Raw genomic sequence first — 21,893 nt, forward strand, 5'->3', positions numbered from 1 at the left:
ACCATAGAGATCTGGAGACCCGGAGGAAGTTTGAGTTCAGACTAAAACAAACATTCATGCATATTTGCTTTTTAAGATAAACATGTTTCATTTTGAACAAATGTTGCTTCTGCATCCTTTTTTCTGCCAACATCTTAAGTCTATTGTCTGTCACTTCTTTAGGAAATGTTCCTCATTTAAATGGTCAGAATTTCATGTGTTTACAGATACATCAGAGGAACATACTGGGTCAGCATGTAATATTTTTTTGTTGTTTGTTTCTCAGACTTTGTTTTTCCAGTCTTGATTTTGACCGTTTTAAAACATCCTTCCCATTATTGAACATGCACCAAACATTTCAGAATGATTTAGTGTCATCGAAAATGATGAAACTGTGAAAACATTTTTCCTGATGGTGACAAAATCAAACGTTTATCTTTTTTTTTAAACTTCTAACATGAGGATGGATTGTCTGAAAGTCTTTTATGAAGAAATTCCTATTAGAAAAGCTCAGATTTTAGGTGTGGGCAAAGAGAAGGCAGACAGAAAAAGAGTCATAAAAAGAGAGTGGTGACCATCTGGCTCAGGTCAAACTCCCACGGAGAGTGATGATCACATTAGTGTGTGTGTGTGTGTGAGTCCCCTGCAGTGAAAGGTGATGACCACAGCTGTGTGTTTGACCTCAAAACCGCAGGAGGCCTCCCCCCATCCCCCCGCTACCCCCGCCTAATCCTCTTCCTTCTCCATTTTCCCCTTCTTCCTCCCTCCGTTTCTTCTCTTAATGTCTCTCTTCTTTTCTGTCTGCTTTATTTCAATTCTCAATCAAATAAACACGTCAGAAATCATGGAGTTCATTCAGTGTGAGTCTTGCAAACACAAAGACTCTGCAAAGCTTAGCAGAGCAACTATTATGACTTCACCTCCTCCATTACTTTGCATCAATTAGCACATCACCTCCAAGACTGGTGTGTGTGTGTGTGTGTGTGTGTGTGTGTGTGTGTGTGTGTGTGTGTGTGTGTGTGTGTGTGTGTGTGTGTGTGTGTGTGTGTGTGTGTGCTGTGCTGTGGGGGAGGGTAAATGCAAAGGAGTAGGACTATTGTGTGTGGTAAAGAAAACACCAAAGATTTACCATGCTGCATAGCTTCATCTGTCAAACACCCTCTATCCAAGTTGTTATGTACATCATCGGTAGTGTTGCTATGGTTACTTGCAGTATTTGCTTCTGGTGTTTCGTACATAAAATAGATACACAGAGTCTCCCCAACTAATCGTGTTTTTCCACAGGGTCACCTGAACAAATATCACCAGCATGCTAACTAACATACCTGCAAGAGGTGAACGCACATTGGACCACAGCTGTGAAACCTTCCCCCACCTCGCCTTTAGGAAAGCAGATCATATCTCCATTCTGCTCCTCCAAGCATAAAAACAAAGACTTTAACAGGAAAAACCAGCTCTGCAAACTGTCCATCAGTGGAGTGACCACACTCTCCAGGACTATTTTGAGACTACAAACTAACATATGTCAGGGACTCATCTGATAACACGCCCACTGACTTTACACCACAGAGTGTGCTGACGACACTTTTACCTAAATTAATTTACAGTCACTCCCAACCCAAAAAAAACATATATTAATGTTAAAGTTTGATCTATACTAAGATCACAGTACACTGACTACATTTCTGGTGACATAGACCTGGGACTTGGCACCTTCCTCTACAGCTGGGTCTTTCACTTCCTGACGAATAGGCCTCAAGTGGTGACAATTGCCAACTTAACCCAAAGCACAGGTGTCCAACAGGGCTGCATGCTCAGCCCTCTTTGCTACCTGTTCCTGTCAGCTCAAATACCATCATCAAATCTGCGGATGACAGAACCATCCTATAGGCTTCATCACTGATGGATAATAAGTGAGCTTACAGCAAGAAATCTAACTCCTATTGAGTTAGTGTCATGGCAGCCTCAAGAAGCCATCACCAGAAGGGCAACCACGCCTCCATACCCATTAACAGAAGTGAGGTTACAAGTGTCAACAGTTCCAAGTAATTTCTGCTGTATTCAAGTCATACTAGTTATTGTAATTACAAGATTCCCAGTTGTAAATAGCGTTCACACCACACTTCCAAGTTGTAATTATGACTGGAGGGTTCTGACTTCTCTGAAAGCTTAACACATGCAACTTTCTATTAGAGATATGCCTGAAAATCAAGAAAAAAGAGACACCTCACGTCAGACAAAGTTCATTTTTCAAGGTGGTAAAACCTAAATTCAATTAAAATAGTGTCATGATGTCTATGCGCAGTATTTTTAACCCTCAATTTGTACAACTGTCTGATGATGGTAAGGCTTAACATGCAAATCGTGCTCATCTTTTTGATCCATGAGAGATGAATGTGGCATTGGCGTAGACATCACTAACCTCTACTGGACAGCTCACTCAGAAATGTTGGTTCAAACCGCCCACTTCTTCTTTCTGAAGAGACATAAGAAGTTTGGCTTGAAGCCGGCAATCTTCACAGACCTTTATAGGCACACCATCTTTGAGAGCAGTCAGATCTCTGTATCTCTGGTTTGTAATAAATGATGGGTGCACATTAAGCTCCTATGGTTTTATATATAACCAATGTTTCAAGTGTGATCCCTTAAATATGACACCAAAGAAACACATACCTTTTGGAGTACATCCCTAAAATGTTCAGATGTCTCCTTAACCCAGGTTTAAGTACTATACCACATGTGCGATGTGTATATATAAAGCTGTAGTTGTATTTAACTTGCCTTTGGAAGGTAAAATGCATTCATTGGAGCTTACTGTGCGGCCATCTTCCCTTCCATATGCCACTGCCATGACCAGCACTTACTTTTTGATGTGTGTTCACCAGACAACTCTTGAGTCTCAGGTGCAACACGCCTCTGCTCACAACCACAAGGCTGTCCAGAGATCGGTAAGAACATTCATTAATCATAGTCTCTAGCCACCCAGCACACAAACTGTTTACCCTGCTGCCACCTGGCAAATGGTGTTAAGATTCCCAGCTCAAACCTGCAGGCTGAAAGAGTTTTCCACCTTCAGGCCCTTAAGGCTCCTTAACATTTAAGATCTGAACTGAACTCACTGCATACTCATCTGGCACTGAGTACATCTGTGCTGCTGCTTTTACTTATTCACCATGTGCAATTATATTTATGCACCACATGTTATTAGTGTTAATTACTGCTCTGTCATCAATTATGATATTACTTACTGTACTGTACTGACTCACATGTTAATCAACACTTCACTCATGTTCAAATTTCATGTCAATCATTACCCTATTCATGCTCATCTTAGAGCAATATATTTGTTTAATATATTAGTCAATATTAGTTTGAATTGCACATACCAGTACGCAGTCTTGGATTGCAGCATTTCAAAACACATTATGCTTGTCTGAGCATGTATAGGACAAAAAAAGAAAGAAAAAAACCTGATTTGTTTAATTTGATACATAAATATGGATGTTAAAACGTGATAGTGTACCTCTACACTTCCCTCTATCATCATTCTACATTTTTGTTGTATCTATAGACTCTATATTGTTGTAAAATGGCTTACTTACTGTTGTGTTCATTGACCAGAAAAAGACAACTAATAAATCAGCAGGGATGATACTAGTTTATCACATATAGATAGTATATGTTTGCCGATAAGTAACAGGAAATTGTAATACAACAGCAGACATGCCAAGGATTTAAATCAAATCCAAATCCAATGTGCTGCAGTATGGAGCAAAAACAATGAAAAATAACATTTTAATTGCAGCGTATACATGTTTGAGGGTTTCCAGCCGTTGGTTTGCAGCTAATTGAGGTTAGTAATTAGTTTCAGAACGCAGAGCAGTATTTGATATGATTTCAGTTTTTTTCTACTTCATCCAATATTATGTGTTTGAATGTACTGCATGGACTTTTCGGGCAACACGCTCACAGACTGTATAGAGTTTTTGTCCAAGTTGTTGAGATGTCAGCCAGTGAGCTTCCTGCTGCCCGCCACCGGACCGAACACACACTCTGTTGGTCCAAATAAATCGTTCTTTCATCACTATGTGTATGTGAGTGTGTGAGTGAGAGAGAGTATGTGCATGTGTGTGTGAGTAGTCCAGCACTGTAGGCTCTCTGTGTTGCACTGACAGACACAAACCAGCTGCCTGCATTCCTCTCTCTCTCTCTCTCTCTCTTACCTCCCTCTCTCTCTCTCCGCTTCTTAAAGTTGATCTCCCCTCCCCCCATTCAGACGAGTGTCCCCCACACACAGAAGAGTGTGTGGGACTGCTGCTAAATATATATACCCCAACCCATAACACAGACACAGACACAGACACAGACACAGACACACACACACACACACACACACACACACACACACACACACACACACCCACACACACAACCGAGGAAAGCTTAATGTAGCAAGTCATTGTTGAAGCATATGGAACAGGACAGAAATAGGTAGTTTAATTTGTGTGTTACACCTTTTACAGATGTCTTTAAAGCTTCAATATTATGCTATTCATCCTAATGCGCTGTCATCTATCTTGTGTCGAACTGACATCCTTTAATCCTCAAAAAGTCAATTAGAGGCCTTTCCCCACCATATTTCACAACATTAGTTTCACAAGAACAAGAACTGCTTGTCGGATAGTTGATCTTCTTGGGAAACTCCCTCTCCCCACATCTGTCTGACGCTGAAATTGTGGGGGCTGCGTCCAAAAAATATTACATTTAAGGACTTCAGGGGCTTGTACTTTTTTGATTTGTGACACAAATGTTTCTGGCACTTGTACAAATGAGCATAACACCAAGAAGATTAACATTTTTACCTTGAAGTGACTGGACAACGTGTCTTGTTCTTTTCAAGTACTACGGCTCTCATTCATCTTTTTTCCCTGCTTTTCTCTGTTATTGTTTCCATGACTACCTTCTCTGTCGGTATTAAAGTCTCCTTGATAGTAAACTGTGGTCGTAGCCAACTTACAATAGTGTGCTTTTTTAACATGATGTTTTTAAAAAATGTTATCCCTGTTTTGGTAAATTCTATGTTGTTGTTTCTATCTTGTGTGTTTGACATGAAAAGTGCTATATAAATAAATAAATACTTACTTTCTTACTTACTTTCTTTCTTGCCTTTGGCTTGCAGAATAAAGTGGTCCAGAGTTTTCTGTAGTGTGTTCAAGAGCTGTCTCCTTTGAGCAGAAATGCTCAAAGAAGATATTGAACATTGTGTTTATTGGAACAGTGTGCAGTAGACACTTCTAATAACGCAGTAAACTGTTCAGTGGTTTCATATGGTGGGGACAGACTCAAAATACTCTTAAAATTTGGTGTTGTCTTTGTAGTAAACTATAAGCACCACAGTCACAGACTATTCATATCAATCCACACTTACAGTCTTGTTAACACACAAGAAAACCCACCATTACTTGAAATGCAACCAGACATGATGTTAATTGTGATGTATTCTCTCTCTAAGTACTTTTATGTTAAGGTTTATTATTTCATAGTAGAGAGGAGCAGGCTGACATGACATGAGGGGAGATGAGGGACGACCCGGGACCCTGCAATTAAATAGCAAGTGTCCTAATCTTATTAAGTAAAAGAACATCTACTGAATCAGATTTTGATTGTAACAAATTAGTCTGAAAACATCATTGTATGCTTTGGATAATGATCAATAGTCAAATACAGTATGTAGGTAAGTTTATGACCACAAATTACTATAAATTAGATATAAAATGAAGTATATGCATTTTCAAGTGATACTGCAAAAAGTTCAGAAATAAAGATTTATATACTTTACACAGTAACCACATGATTTACATAACCTCCCTTATACATGGATTAAAGCATGAATAAACACCAGCAAGATGCCTCCAACTTTCTAATTCATTCCTCCAAAACACTTAACATGCTGGTTAAACCAACCTGGCCAGCCAACATGTCCTGTAAGCCGTCCTCAAATTGGAAAACCTCCTCAAACCAAACTACAAGGTTCGCGTTTTTCCACCTCGAGGCCATATCTAAATAGTTGCTCAGTGTTGGTTTTCACACGGTAGCTCAAACGCTACGCATGGTGGCCACGCGTCTGGCAATCCTTGAACTGAGCAAGCACAGTCTGAACCATCAGTATCTGTTTTGTTTTGTTTATTTCACCTTCGTCTACTGTAAATCTAGTTGTTTGTGTAACACTTTTTTCTCTCCAGCAGATGTCCAGCTGCAGCGGACCGCAGCCCAAACAGTGACTGACTGTCTGGAAAACCTGCTGGACGGCCTCCATCTGTTTGACCACTGCAGACACCGTCCACATACACACACAAACACTAACAAACAGCCACAGTTGCATGAGCCAAAGTGCATCCATTTGACCTGGTGTGGCTACTAAACGCTGTGTTTTACACCACAGAGAGAAACCAGCAGTGTGAGTGAGCGGCAGGGAGAGAGATCAGAGTCATTTCAGTACTGTTTAAGACACTGTCATCTTTGCTAAGTACTTGTAAATTTGTACAAAGTCTATGTTTTTACATCTGTGTGTCTACGTGTAGATGAAAGTTTAAGAATATGCAAAAACTATGGTCCAACTTGTTTAAGAGCTTTATCAAACTCCAACAAAGTACCTGTAAAACAGACTCAAATTATCATCAATTATCCTCCAAATGACCTGCAGTCTTTCACCAAAGACCTGACGCTCCCAAGTAAAGTTTAAATATTTCTATAGGTATATGTTCAGGCATTTTTTTAAAGTCTTGTTTAAATATTGCAATCTTGTTCATGTAAATCCTAAATTTACACAGACCCTCCTCCGAGTCTTTTTTTTACTAACCCCCAACTGTGCCATTGCCTGCAATTTCCATGTGATGAGATATGTGGACACATACATATCCACATGGATATGTGGTAGGGTTGTGTCATAATTTTAATATATATTATAATGTATAATCTTTCATCAGAATTGTATTGTTATATGCTTTGACTTTGTCATGTGTCTGAGCAATATATTAATTTTATACACAGCCTGTTTGACACAAAAAAATTCCCCCCGGATAAATGAAGTAAGATATTATCTTAAGTTTTTGTTTTTTGACATGAATAGTTTGATCTCAGATAATACATGTGTATTTTCTACATACATTTACCATATTACTATATGATATAATATATATGTTTGTTTTTATAATGCTTACCTTTACTGCAGTCTTCTTTATAAGAACTTTATGAGACCTTATTTATTTCCCTTTAGGTCACTGTGGAAGCAAAAGTATCATATTATATGAATGGCTCTGACTTATATGTCCTGAATTATTTCCTATGTATAAAATACAGAATACAGAATGTAAATCAATGCAGAAACATGTTTATAAAGCAATGATGACAACTGATAAAGACACCAGGTTCATTATTCTGTGATTGTTTAATGATTAGTTGGGGAGTTCATACATCAAAATCCTACTTATCAATACATCCAATCATCCATCCATCTATCAATCCTTCCTTCAGTCTATCAGTACATCTAACATCACTGGTTCAGTGTGCCGTGACACTCAGATGGTGGTCTGTCAAATAGCCTACTCTCCTGGGAAATCACTTTGTACTAACAACATTATCAATCAATAGCTTTAATAGCTGTTGTCATATTTATTACAAAGCTGTTCATCAACACAGCCAGTTAAACCAGTCTACTAATAAAATGATTGATTGAATTGTTAAATAGTCTCAGTGTTTCTTTCAGTTGATCTTCTGTCGCAAGCAGCAGGTTTGAGTTTAACATTTTGTTGCTAATAGGAACCGCTACTGGACATCTTTTATACTCTCCCTAAATGTCCCTGTTTAAAGTATTATCTGTACGCACTCTTTCATTACAGGTGTTTTGTGATTGTGGATTTCAGAGTTTGTAGACTTTTCTATGACCTGATTTTTTATGATCGGCATACTGATAACTTAGCTAGCCACTTTAACGCTATCTTGAGCTATTGAATACTGTTGGGCTAAATGTTAAGAATCATACTCTTTTTACTTTTACTCTTACATGTATGTTTTGTATGTTTACTAGAGCAGCTACAGTGCTTCCTATGGGGGAAATTAATATTGATCTTTACACATCATACTGTTTCCTCCCAGCATGAACTGTCTAGTTTATTTGACAGCTAGCTTATACTTTTGTCAATAGTTTCCTTTTTACTGCCCTCATTCATTTTTACAATAACTTTAGTCTGACTGTTGCTCAGTATATCATTTTTCTGATTTGTGATTGCCATCATTGAATTTGTTGTCCAATACTGTTTTCACAGTTTTTATAATTGCTTCCAGTAAAAACCACAAAGGCAACCCGCTGTCTTCAACCTTTATTGGAAGAGTGTTTACTTTAACGCAGAGGTTACAGATGTGACCCTCATGGCGTCTGAATGTCTCTGAACGACTCCAAACCCAGATGAGGTCATTTCATTTATGCGCAAAAGAAGAAGCCTCCTGGAAAAGCTTACAGTCTGGAAAATGAACAAACTGTTAATAACCAGATGCCACTTTGAATGTATTTCAGCTGGAGAAACTTCCTCCTCCTCCTCTTTTTGCTCATCAATATAATCTGCTCTTCAGTAATCAGTGTATTGATGGGTGAAATGTGATTGAGGTCAGCGCATATTGATCATATTAGAAACACAGGTTGGATAGATAGATGGAAAAACAACTACCAATGAGGTCATCCTGCCTGCTGCATTTTGCCAATAAGGTTTTTAGATGGATTTCATCTACAAAAAAAATGACTCAGTTAGGATAAAAGGCTGTATCAAATGCTTTGGTCTGTCTACATTTTTAAACTGTGAAAAACTTGGCAACAGGGAAGCTGACTAACTGGGAGAATTGTCTTTATTTCAAAGACATATTTCGGAACAGGGCGTTCATCAAGGTGATTTTATGATGCTCTTTGAAACTGGCTGCGTGAATATAACACAAGGTTGTTATATTAAGTCTTACAAGTAACATACTTGTGAATAGATAGTATATGATGATGGTAAATTATAGTAATATCATTTTTTTTAAGTATTTCCTTTTTAAAAAGCAGATAAATAAACGGAAGAGAGTGCCACTTTCAACTCTTTTATGCCTGTGCAGAGACCTGTGATTTGGTGAGGTGTGTTCAGTCATCTAGATTATAACTCTGGCTGCAGCAGTGCTCTGAATGAGCTGAAGCTGAGGATTGAAACTACAGTCCAACAACACGCTGGGAGGAAAAAGCATAGTCATCCCTCGACATGAACCATCTGTTTGTCGCTACATTTAAAGTAGTAATCGTCTGTGACTAAAATGTGAGAGTTGCAATGATTTCTGAGTGCAGCCTTTTATTCTTTTGTACCGAAAAAGCTAAAGGACAGTTCGGCACATGCAGTCACTTATTTGTTCAATGCACTTGTGAAGACATATAGTAGTTGCTCTGTGACAAAGTTAAACTTTCATAATTTAGTGATTTTATTATGTTTGGCTTGTTAGAAGCTTGTAAATGTTGTAAATGAAACAGACCCAGGGATTGAGCCTTTGGGAAATCTGCATGTCATGGTGCATTGCTGCTGAATGACTCAAAGTAGGAGAGAGGACTTAAACCAATGTAGGATTGTGTTAGAAAATCCTTCTAGTGGTATTGTGGTCAGCTGTGAAAACAGGCAGCACAGATATCCCGGATGTTTCATCTAAATAAATCTGTGGTGGATCACAAATTGAGCAACTGGTTTATTTTCATCTAACTCTGCTTCTCATTCAGAGGCCAGCTGACAGCGGGTAACTCTACTGACTTTTCCTTTAGCTTCCAGCTTCCCCCTCCTGCCCTTTTCTCGCTCTCCTTCTCCCCCTGCCCTCCTCGACCTTCTCTCTTCTTCCTGTCCCTTCCCCCATCCCCCTCTTTCATCCCACTCAGGGTAGAAACACACCAAATGCAGAAGGGCCACCAGGAACCGCCTACACCTCCCACAGTTGGTCGCCTGTAGGCAGATCAGTCGTGCTGTAAATTCACTTTACTGCCACTCTGACTGTTGTTGCTGCTGTTTGTTCTCACGATGATACAAATCCATTGAGGTGCTCGAGTCTAATTGATTGCAATTAAACTCTTTCGGCAGTAAACACCAACAGGTACTCGCTGTGGTCGAGTGGTTAAGATGTTAGTATCCATTGGGGTTTTTCTTGAGCTTGTTTCTTCGTGGTGTGTTTGCTGTGCTTGAGTGTGTTTACATGCCCTAAAGTGACTGGCTGTGTGTGTGTGTGTGTGTGTGTGTGTGTGTGTGTGTGTGTGTGTGTGTGTATGTGTGTGTGTGTGTGTGTGTATGTGTGTGTGTGCAGAGATTCTGTGAGGAAATGGAGAAAACTCAACTTCACAGCTGCAGAAGAGTGGACGGGAGAAAGCTTGAATCTAAACCGACGTGAACTACACAAAGAAATGATCATTTTCTGTTGTGAGCACGCCATTTATCCAAGAGGAAGTAATACTAATATTAGGTGTGATTGCTGATATGAAAGATATAGGATGTTAAAATGAATTTGGTGATAAAATGATGAGTGATATTTATAGTTTGGAGAGTTTTGTCTACAGGTAGTACTTCAGCTACTGCTTATTAGGGACTTACTGAACAAAGGAGAATGACTGCAAGAAGGTCTGCTCCCCTTTGAGCATTTCCAGTGTTTGTCTGCACCTAAAAAAAGGGGTGGGGGGTGGGTGTTAATAATGCTGATCACTCCACAGTCGCTGGCAGTGTTGCACTTTATGCCATCTGAAATCACATCGTACACAGTCAGTCATGCAAAATTGTCTGTTTGCACTGTAAATATTTATACTCTGACATCACTGTATTTGCAGCCTGATAATGAGACTGAACTTCTCGTTAATTTGAATGAACATTAACTCTTTGAATCAATAAAAAAATGTGTAACATGGGTCTGAAACCACACTGCTGTATTTATGCACTTTATATATATAATTCCCAATGTTTTCAGTTGTAAGAAGCTCTGATCTCTTCAATTTACTACAAAAGTCACTCAGTAACTTTTAGTATACTTGTTTTACTTTAAATATAAACACTGTACTTTCAGCTGTATTAAAAAGAAAGTGACTTTGTTTTTCCGAATATGAGCAATATACAGTTTTGTTAATTTGATACAAATTGGTAAAGTTAGGATGTACAAAACAGAAAGAAAGAACAGAAATAATAAACAGGATTTAGGGGGGACAGAAAAAGGTAACCAATGTACTAAGTTGATGTTATTTTTCTAAATGGAAATATATTTTTTTTTCTTTTTCATACATGCAAAGAATAAACACAATTAATATATTATGTATTTTTTTATTATTTAATTATTTATTATAATTAAATATTTACCAAAGTCATCGACTGTACCTATATATATTTATATATTTTTTATTTATTTGAGTACAGTGTTCATTTTATACAGAACCACTTACTGTATGTATATAAAGTAATTTATCACTTTTTACCCATTCAATATTTATTTAAGCGCTCCTTGCATTCTTCACTTTTTCATTATTTGTATCCTGTTTACAGAAACAGTGTCACGTGTATAAAGAAGTATGTATGTATGTTGTTTCTATATGTATGTATTTTTTCAAAACTTTGCTCATACACAATAGGGGAATGTTTATGTTTAATTATCTTTCTTTGGCTTGTTGTCCTTGTGTGTCTTTCTAAAGACTGTTGTGAACACACTCACTGTGGTTAAAAAATTACCCAGTCTGGGTATATATAGCACCAGTCCAACACTGTGTCAATGTATATTATTTTATCCCAGTGTTTCCACTTAACAAGTTTTAGCCAGAAATGGTCACAAATTAATTGTTTCTTGTGCAAAACAATGTGCATATGACATTAAAAAGACACACAAGTTATTAAGAATCAGTAACAAGCTGTGATATCTAAGTTAAAAAAGAGGAGTAGATTATAAGAAGGGTTGAGTAAATAACTCAACAGTAAAATAAAAAATAACACTAAAACTGGGTCAAACAATCCCCTGCCTTGAGTGGCTTTCTGAGTAACAGTAACTCAAAATTGTGTCAGTGTTATATTGACCCAAACTGTGTAAAATTTTAACCCAGTGACTTTTAGTGTGTAAGTAACTGAGAGCCAGAACGGAGTCAAATTCTTTGTAAGCCTATTTGGCCAATAAAGCTGATTCTCATTCAATATTCTAATAAAAGCTCCAATTAAGTTGAGTAGTAAACAACGTAGCGTAAACTCTTGCGTAAACTTTGCCAGAATAATGAATATTTTTAGTAAAAAAATCTCTTGTGTAATGTAATTACTATAACATATTTCTCCTTTGATGGGGAGTAAAAAGGCCAATCGGGAACGAGTCCTGTAGGAAAACAAACGCTGGGATTGGCTGAGACGCAGCAACGGTTTCCAGGGGCCCTGCGTTGTGTCAGGGGGTCCATGAATGGATGGGGCGCCTGGAAACCGCTGGCATCTGCACCAGTGAGGAGAGAGAGAGGGAGAGGCGAGGGACTCCCGACCGCCTGCGAACCGACACTCTGCGAGAAGTCAAGGCGAAAAACGATGGGAATATAACCGTGCTTTTTAAAGTTTTATGTTACGTGTTTTGCGCAAAAGTCGAAACTCTGAGTAGTTAAAGTGCTGGAAGAGCTTTGGTTCGCGGTATTACTGTTTTTCTGGGAAAAAAAGGGGGACTATTTTTCACTGGAGTAGAAGTTGAGAGTGGACTGCATGGAGTCACTTACAAAGACCATCAAGAAGTCATGACACGACGGACGTTTCATTTGGATTTATTTGCGTAAAAACGCGCGTAAAAAGTCGATTGAGACTCTTTTCACTCGACTAACTCGGACTACAAGCTAAATGTTGGTGCAATTCATGTAGATTTGCTTCGCTTTTCATCCGTTTTTAAGTCGCCCTACTTGGTTCAAAGTTTTTCCTTCCCTCCCCCCCTCCTCCTCTTTCTCAACTATGGCGGCGGCGGCCAGGTCCACCGCTGGCTCCGTGCTGCTGCGGATCATGTGGCTGGTGTGCGGGCTTTCCTTCTCACCCGCTTCTGCTCAACACTACAACAGTGACACCGGGATATCCGTCCCGGAACACGGTTTTTGCCAGCCCATCTCCATCCCGCTGTGTACCGACATCGCCTACAACCAGACCATCATGCCGAACCTCCTGGGCCACACCAACCAGGAGGACGCCGGGCTTGAGGTGCACCAGTTTTACCCACTGGTGAAGGTCCAGTGCTCTGCGGATTTAAAGTTCTTCCTCTGCTCCATGTACGCGCCGGTCTGCACCGTGCTGGAGCAGGCCATCCCCCCGTGCCGGTCCCTGTGTGAGCGGGCACGGCAGGGCTGCGAAGCCTTGATGAACAAGTTCGGCTTCCAGTGGCCGGAGCGGCTCCGGTGCGAGGCTTTCCCGGTGCACGGAGCCGGAGAGATCTGCGTGGGTCAGAACACATCCGAGCCCAATGGACCGGCTTCCCCATCGTCCCCCTTTTCACCCGACCTTGTGACCCTTCCCCCAAACATGGGCCGACCCAACCGCCCTCCTCAGCACAGCCCGTACCACGACTTCTCCTGCCCGCTGCAGCTGGAGGTGCCCTCCTACCTGGGCTACAAATTCATGGGGGTGAAGGACTGCGGGGCTCCGTGTGAGCCCACCAAGACCGCCGGCATCATGTATTTCAGAGAGGATGAGGTGAAATTCGGACGGCTTTGGGTCGGGATCTGGTCCATCCTGTGCTGTGTGAGCACCTTGTTCACAGTGCTCACATATCTGGTGGACATGCGCCGGTTCAGGTACCCGGAGCGACCCATCATCTTCTTATCCGGGTGTTACTTCATGGTGGCGGTGGCTTACGCCGCGGGGTTTTTCCTGGAGGACAAAGTTGTTTGTGTGGATAAATTCAAGGATGACGGCTACCGGACAGTGGCTCAGGGCACCAAAAAGGAGGGGTGCACCATCCTCTTCATGGTGCTATACTTTTTCGGGATGGCCAGCTCCATCTGGTGGGTGATTTTGTCCCTGACGTGGTTCCTCTCAGCCGGGATGAAATGGGGCCACGAAGCCATTGAAGCCAACTCCCAGTACTTCCACTTGGCAGCCTGGGCCGTGCCAGCCGTCAAAACCATCACCATCCTCGCCATGGGCAGGGTGGACGGGGACGTGCTGACCGGGGTTTGCTTTGTGGGCATCTTTAACGTGGATGCTCTCCGTGGTTTCGTCCTGGCTCCACTGTTCGTCTACCTGTTCATCGGCACGTCCTTCCTCCTGGCCGGCTTCGTGTCCTTGTTCCGGATCCGCACCATCATGAAGCACGACGGCACCAAGACGGAGAAGCTGGAGAAGCTGATGGTGCGCATCGGGGTGTTCAGCGTCCTGTACACGGTGCCGGCCACCATCGTGATCGCCTGTTACTTCTATGAGCAGGCCTTCAGGGAGCACTGGCAGCGCACCTGGCACATGCACACCTGTAAGCGCTTCGCCGTGCCATGCCCGGAGCACAATTTCGCCCCAATGAGCCCCGACTTCACCGTGTTCATGATCAAATACCTGATGACCATGATAGTGGGGATCACCTCGGGTTTCTGGGTCTGGTCCGGGAAAACCCTTCAATCGTGGCGGAGGTTTTACAAGCGCCTTAGCAATGGTAACCATGGAGAAACAACGGTGTAAGGATTGAAAAAGAAAACAACAACAAAAAGCCACAAAGTTTTGGATATAATTACCATGAAAAATGAGGTCAAATAGCTTTCAATGTTTTAAAAATACTATTTTTGGACACATTTTGTCATTGAATTTTTGTGTTTTTTTCTATTTGTCTTGGAACACACAACCAAACTTTTATCTTAAATATATTTGATAGAAGGTGGAAAAATCTGCATAATCTTTTGTTTTTGTCTGGTTTGTTTGTTCATCAGACAAACCCACGCAGCTTTTTTTTTTTTCTTTTTGCATTTTTGGATTATGAACTGGTTTATAAATGGCCATACTGGTACCTGGACTGAAAAGCCGGACTTGTGAAGTTACTTTTTTTGATAAGAGACTCCCTACCTATTACTGGTTACATCCTTTTTATACTACAGGTTGAATGTACTTTCTGTCTACTCTGATGAGGTTTTCCTGTGGGAAAACTTTATAACAGAAAAGACTGGTCAAGCAGTGTGGCCTTCTGTCCATACTGCTACAAAAAAAGGTCAAAGGTTTGATCCCTTCAGCAGCCACACCCTCTGACTGTGAATGCATGAATTAGGCATGCCTGGATTATACAAATTTAATTTACTCTGCCTTTAGCTGAAGACTGAAATGCTTTAATTTGTGTGTTAGATGTTGCAGAGAACAATCTCACTTGTTTTTAATCTGAAGCATAGTGCAACAACTCATGACTCCACCATTACGTGCTAAGCGGCTGCCCAGAAATCTTGCAGAAAACTCTTTATATTATTTTACATTTTTTCTTTTCCCACACTGTTGGATATTTGCTCCTGCGTTGAATGTTCACTCCGAAGGTGATTGAAGTTACTGTATGTATTGGTTTGCACAGCTATTTCTAAAGGTTAAAAGTGTTAAATAAAACGACTGAAACACCACAGGACGACCTGGATCTAACAGTTTACAGAGACCACACACACACATACAGAGGCCTCTATTCCCTGTAATGGAGACGCAACAGCTCTTTGTCTCTGTGTGTGGTCTCTGAACTGTTGGATCCCTCATCAAAAAAGACTAAAGCTTTTAAGACACCCAAAGCACCATTTCAAGGATCCAGATTTAATCTGTGGGCAGTGGAAATGGTTGTTTAGGATTTTTAAAGTTATTTTATCCTAGATTAAGATGACTGTACAATCTGTAGCGGAAGTCTGCCATACTCCCTTTTATAATTTCAGTAGAAGTGTTAAACGGTTTTTCTAAACCTGTTGTTTGTTTTTTGAAGATCATACAAGGGTTTTCATGCAAGCAAGCAAGACTGAACATTTTCAGAGTTTTTAATGAATCATTGTTTTAGGGTCTGGGCTACTTTAAACACAAGAGAAACTGCATTTATTTTCTGTGCTTCTGGAAACAGGAGCCACTTGTACTACAAAAAAAACGATGTTTCTGTTCCTGTGCCTGATGTTCTAAGTAATGGAAACACTAGTAAGAAGGTTAAAGGTCACAGCCTTTTTATTTGTGCAGCCGAGACAGACAGTGGTGTTCAGCCAAGGTGGAGTGTTTAGTTTGGGACTCAATCACTGGAGTTAATGTGGCAGGTTATTACAACAAAATGAATTGTGTTTGTTGGTGGAATTTAACATTCACATGACCTCAACCAGTTAACCAGTTCACAACTATTATGAAAACAATTAGCATCCTTTTTAAAGCAGTAGGAAAGAAACTGTTACCCAAATACCATCATTGCTAAAACAAATACAGGATAGAGAACTGTTAATTTATGTTATGAAACCTGAGTAGTTTTTTAACTTAAAGTGGATACTTTGAATTCAAATGAAAAAACACTTCATTTTAAAATGTCTTCATTTAACCATGTTGAATAGTATGGCATCAATAGCACAAAAAAAGGTAGCCAGCAGGGATATAAACGTGTTGATAAACCAATGTTTAACTGGCCATAAATTCTCAGACAAATTAAGGAAATCATGGCAGGCTTGTGGAGAAACCAGAGCAGAAAAACCTGTTTTGATCCCAACAGAGTCCGCTGTAGGGCAGCATATAATTGTCAGAAGCTTTCTTGTCATATAGCACATTTCTGCATGTCTTGTGTAGTAATCCATGAATGAAAAACACCCTGGAATAAGATCTGTGCATTCTGGTTACTTTCATCACTAAAAAGCTGTGTCCCAAATCCACATATACTAACACTAGAAAATACACACTAAATCTTCACAGTGTATTATTTAAACAAATGTCCCTTTTTCTTTCCCCCCTCCCCCCACGTGAATGTACTGCATACCTCAAAACCTGGTTTAAGTTAGTATGTAGGAATGAGTCAGGAGACAGCTCAACACTCCACCACACCAGAGTCAACTCTCATCCATCATGTTTTTACCTAACAAGGCAAAAATATTCTGTGTATTTGTCTTCAGGCAGCTGCGATCTGCCAGAGTAAATGAAACGAGACTCATCTGTTTGTTTTGTATCAGTCTGTTTTCAGAAGGAATATGCGTGTGTATGTGTGTGTGTATTTTTATTGGAACATATGCAAGCCACCAAGTAAACACAGACTCTGTTTTTTTTTTAAGTCATATTGTATTTATGGGGTTACTCATTTTTTGTCTTTTTTAATTGTTTTTTTTTTCAATGAGGTAAGCCTGTTGTATCTGTACAGTTTAAATAAAAGTGATAAGGTTTGTAATGTGTGGTTTTGTCATATGCATATCAACGATTCATTTTCAACCTTGGAAACAAGAGTTAACAAAACAATCTAAATATCAGAATAAGTGGACCTTGAGTTGAAATTGTTTTGTCAACATATGTGCGGTATTTTGTTGTTTAAATAATGCTGAAGTGTGAAAAAAACACAACTCAAATTGCGTTCTTATTGTTTTCACCCACCACCTAAACCTTATGGCATGCCAGTGAAAAATACTTGTCATGAATGGGCAGGACACATGACTTTAGACACATCAGCTGTGCCACAGAGACAACATTGTGAAGCAGATTAGCAGGAAATCGGGCCAGTAAGTGAATAACACATGTCCTAAAACCCCAAATGTCATTGATACATATTGGGCTGCAATCTTTTAAATTACAATGAAATGCTGTCACAACCTGACCATGGTGATGTCTTGTCTGGCCAAAAGTCCCAAACATATTCAGTTTATTGTCATGAATTACAATTAGAAGTTGCACGTACTTGTATCTTGTGAAAACTTGAGAATGTGTTTTATTTTTCAGTGTTTTTGTTTGCAAATTGACTGAAATGATTTTTAAATTATCAGAATAGTTGCCAATCATTTTTCTAATTGTGTAAGCTCTAAATACATTACTTGATTTGTTTTATGTTAACACTGTGGAAAACACTTGTGGAAGCAGTATTCAGATTTTTCACACTAGTGAAAGTGGCGATATCACATTGTCATTGACCGAGTACAACTACTCTGTTACAAATAAAAGTCCTGCATTCAAAATTTGACTTAAAGTACAAAAGTATCAGCATCAAATTATTCCTAAAGTACTAAAAGTAAAAGTAGTTATTAGGCAGAACGGCCCATTTCAGAATAATAATTCATAACTGGATTATAATTCTTCATGAATTTATGTGTGAGCATCGCTTATGGCACAGCAGTTGGAGATGTGACTAGTTTAAACTGCTGGGTAGCTTTATTTATAAAACTGTTATATTTTGTATTAATAACCTGGTGTTACAAAGTAACCAGTAATTAAAGCTGTCAAAAAATAGAAAGAAAAGTACAATATTTGCCTGTAAAATGTAATGGAGTAGACATATTAGTAGCATCAAATCGTACAGTACAAGTACAAGTTGCTCAATTTGTACTTCTATGCACTATTTGAGTTAATGTATTTAATTACATTCCACCACTAATGAAAAGCATTGCCGCTTTAATCACGCAAGTAACTCTGTAAACGTAAATGCTGTCAATTCTCACTTCTTAGACTTGTGTGTCACTTCACTTTGTGCAGAGAGCAAAACTGTCTGACAACAGCTCTGAAATTTATCTGTAAGCAGATCAGATAAAGAGTTAATTGGGGATCATGTGCATCACACGCATACAAATCTCCCTCTTTTTAGAGCATGTAGCTTTACTTTGTAATACTGCAGTGTCCTCTACAGATAGACACCTTGAAGTAAAAAAATGGTTATTCTGATGGAAAGAAGAGAAATCTCTGCTGGTGTTGATCAGGAGTTAAAAATATTCCTCTTAGGTAGAAATGCTGCAATTATATTACTGAAGTAGAAGCTCATTGATAAACAACACCACTGGAGTAGCAGCAGTGTATTTAAAATGCACTAAAGTAGATACATATAGCTATATTTAATAATAGCATAAGTGTTTTTTACATGAATCAGAATCAGAGCTGATTACACATTGCTAATACTTAGTCTACTCCACAATCTCAGTTTATTTGTCGTAGTATTAACTAGTGAAGTAGTAGTACGTTTTGGAAATCTATTTGACATCCTCGCCTTGAGAGCACTTGTGCTGCTCATAAAAGTTTCATATCAAGTTCAGTTTAACTCCGCTATGCATATCTAACCTCTACATATGATCCGGTTTTATTGAACCAAAATGCTACAGTCTGTTAGTACCACAGTACCTTCAGTATCAGCCATTTCTCAACTCATGCAAACAGCATCCTGTTGGATGATGGTGACTGCAAAAAACAGAAAAATAACATGAACTCTATTCTGTTGTAAAATAAAAGATGGTGTAATTAATACTAGTCTAATTGAAATGAGTCAATAAAGACTTCAGTGTAAAGCCTTCTGTTATAAATACACCCCATAACTAAACCACACTGAGAACAACTAAGAAAAGTGACTTTCAACATCCACAAACAAATACATAAAATACTTACATAGTTTCAGACACTTTTTTCCTGATCTGAATATTCCTCTGGTTCTGCAGTGGGGGAAGGTCTTTACCGCTCAGACTGAGATCAACAGTTTTTCCTCTGAAACTCACTTTACACTTTTCACTGACAGAGTTTGGAAACATTTATTGCTGGAATCTTTGGTTTCACTTCATCCATGAATTAAGATCCTCATTTACATCTCTTATAAGTGAGGAACTCCGATCCTTGAAATAAAACTTTATGAATGGACAGAACTCACACACATACTCATACTCATACTCTCTGGTCTGATACTGACATCTAGTGGTAACAGTTAGAAATACATGCAGCAGTTAGTTTTCTGGATATCAAAATGGCCTGTTCTTCTGGCTTTATGTTGTATCAGTGAGACCTGATTACCTGATTAGACAGCTGATTCTAATTATTGACTCATTATCAAGCAACTGAAGCTTGTCACGGGCTTGATAACGAGTTAATTATTAGAATCAGGTGGGTTTAAGTAATGGGATACCTAAAGCATGCAGGGCAGTAACTCTCCAAGAGCAGGGTTAGTGACCGCTGTGTTAGATGATATAAACTTTATATCATCAGATGGTTTAAAACAAATTACGTTTACTTTATAGTTTTTTTCCCCATTGCTCAAATGTATTCTAAGAAACTAAAGCGTTAGTTTTGAAAATAGGAGAACAAATCCCCAAACTTCAGTTTTAAATGCAATTGTTTTGTTTTGTTTGTGTGTGTGTGTGTTCTCAAATAAGTGTGTTTATGTAAAAAGAAAAAGAAAGCAAGCAGCAAAAACGATATTATTTTCAGTTGTAAGAAATAGAGTCAAAAATAAATATATCTTCCCTGTCAGCTGACACCACCTGTTATATTCCACCTGACAAAAAAATCAAACCTTAGTGCAAACACCAGGTTATTTATATATTTATTTTAACATGTGATTTCAGACAGATTATTTAACCTAAGGGTTTGTACCTCTATATGAACCAACGCAGTAGAAACAGATTTCACTTCATTAGGAATAAGACTGAGAGCAGTTGACTCTCCAGGGAAATTTGCATGCTTGTGTGAATATTAAAAGGAACCATGAATCATTAAATGCATCTGAAGCTGTGATCACAGAATCACAGCATTGGTCATGTTTGAACACAACTGGCAGAAGTGTATCTGGATTATAGAGAAAAACTGTATTGTACTCTATCAGGCCTGATATCGACCTCTGGTATAACTACAGTAGCCTACTCTGACTACATACTTTATATTAATGAATCTGTTACATTCACTTCATCACTCCATCCGTGAAGCTTGTGTTTTATGTATTTATACGATGTGTCAAATTATTCTATCCTACAGTCACAAGAGCAATTGATCACAACTGATCACAACTGATGTTCTCAAGTTTGAAGAATCAGATTATATCTCTAAATCAACTTTTAGGGGTTGGGGGATCACAGTCTCCCCATTTTATATGGCCCAAAGTTCAGTTAGCATTATGTGTGGTAAGAGGTAATATCCTATTGACAGTATTAGTGTTTTGTAAACATATTGCTTATCTGGTAACACTTTAATTTACTTCCCTTAGTGTTGATTGGAAGTGTTAGGTTGGTTCAGTTGATAAGTATCTACTCATTATACAGTACAGAATATTTAGATGGAAACAGGCACATAATATCATTTATTATTAGCTTTGTCTCCTCCATTATAGTAGCTTTAAATGTCCTACTAATCACAACACCAGCTATGTATTAGTCTTTTGGTCTACATGTATGTAATGAATGTTGTATGTATGTGTTCATTGATCTTGTTGTATGTATAAGTGTTTTTATGCATCTATGTTCTGGAGGCGTGTGCAACATATAACACATTCTGGAAACAAATAACATCTTGGGGACAATAAACATCTATCTATGTGATATTTTGGTTCATTCAGAGTTATTAATTGCAAAAAATTCTTAATAAATTAGACTCTTCACGTAAAATACAGGAAAATACATCATACTTTGTTATTTCCTAAACATTTCCACACAATGCATTCATTTTGCTACATTGAGCAAACGTGAAAAAATTGCACCATCTGGTGGAAAACAGTTAAAACTACAATTTTGAAGCCAGTGTTTTAGACTGATAGCCTTATATAATAGAATGCATAATCTTATGATGCAATGGCCATGGGTTGAAAAAATATGGCTGATTTAATGGGTTTCAGTGGGGACAATTTTTGTCCTTAATGAGCTGAGTACACAGTTTGTTGTAGACTTATTATAGGACATTAGATTGAAAAAATATGCACCCTTGTCAAATTTTATGCCTTATGTACTAACACAAATTCACAAATTACAAAGACAAAAAATG

The 21,893-nt window shown here is 38.9% G+C and overlaps 1 protein-coding gene across 1 annotated transcript; it reads left to right on the forward strand.

The window, feature by feature from the left end:
- The first annotated feature begins 12,971 nt into the window (after positions 1–12,971).
- LOC133993160 (frizzled-7-A-like) lies at positions 12,972–15,225 on the forward strand. The gene has a single exon (XM_062432027.1). It carries the CDS (start codon positions 12,972–12,974, stop codon positions 14,676–14,678), a length of 1,707 nt encoding a protein of 568 aa, XP_062288011.1. The 3' UTR covers positions 14,679–15,225.
- Positions 15,226–21,893: the final 6,668 nt, after the last annotated feature.

The sequence above is a fragment of the Scomber scombrus genome, chromosome 13 (genome assembly GCF_963691925.1).
Source record: "Scomber scombrus chromosome 13, fScoSco1.1, whole genome shotgun sequence".
NCBI classification, from domain to species: Eukaryota; Metazoa; Chordata; class Actinopteri; order Scombriformes; family Scombridae; genus Scomber; species Scomber scombrus.

Excerpts from the sequence above, each read along its gene's own strand:
- LOC133993160 (XM_062432027.1), top strand. The coding sequence starts at position 12,972 with ATGGCGGCGGCGGCCAGGTCCACCGCTGGCTCCGTGCTGCTGCGGATC.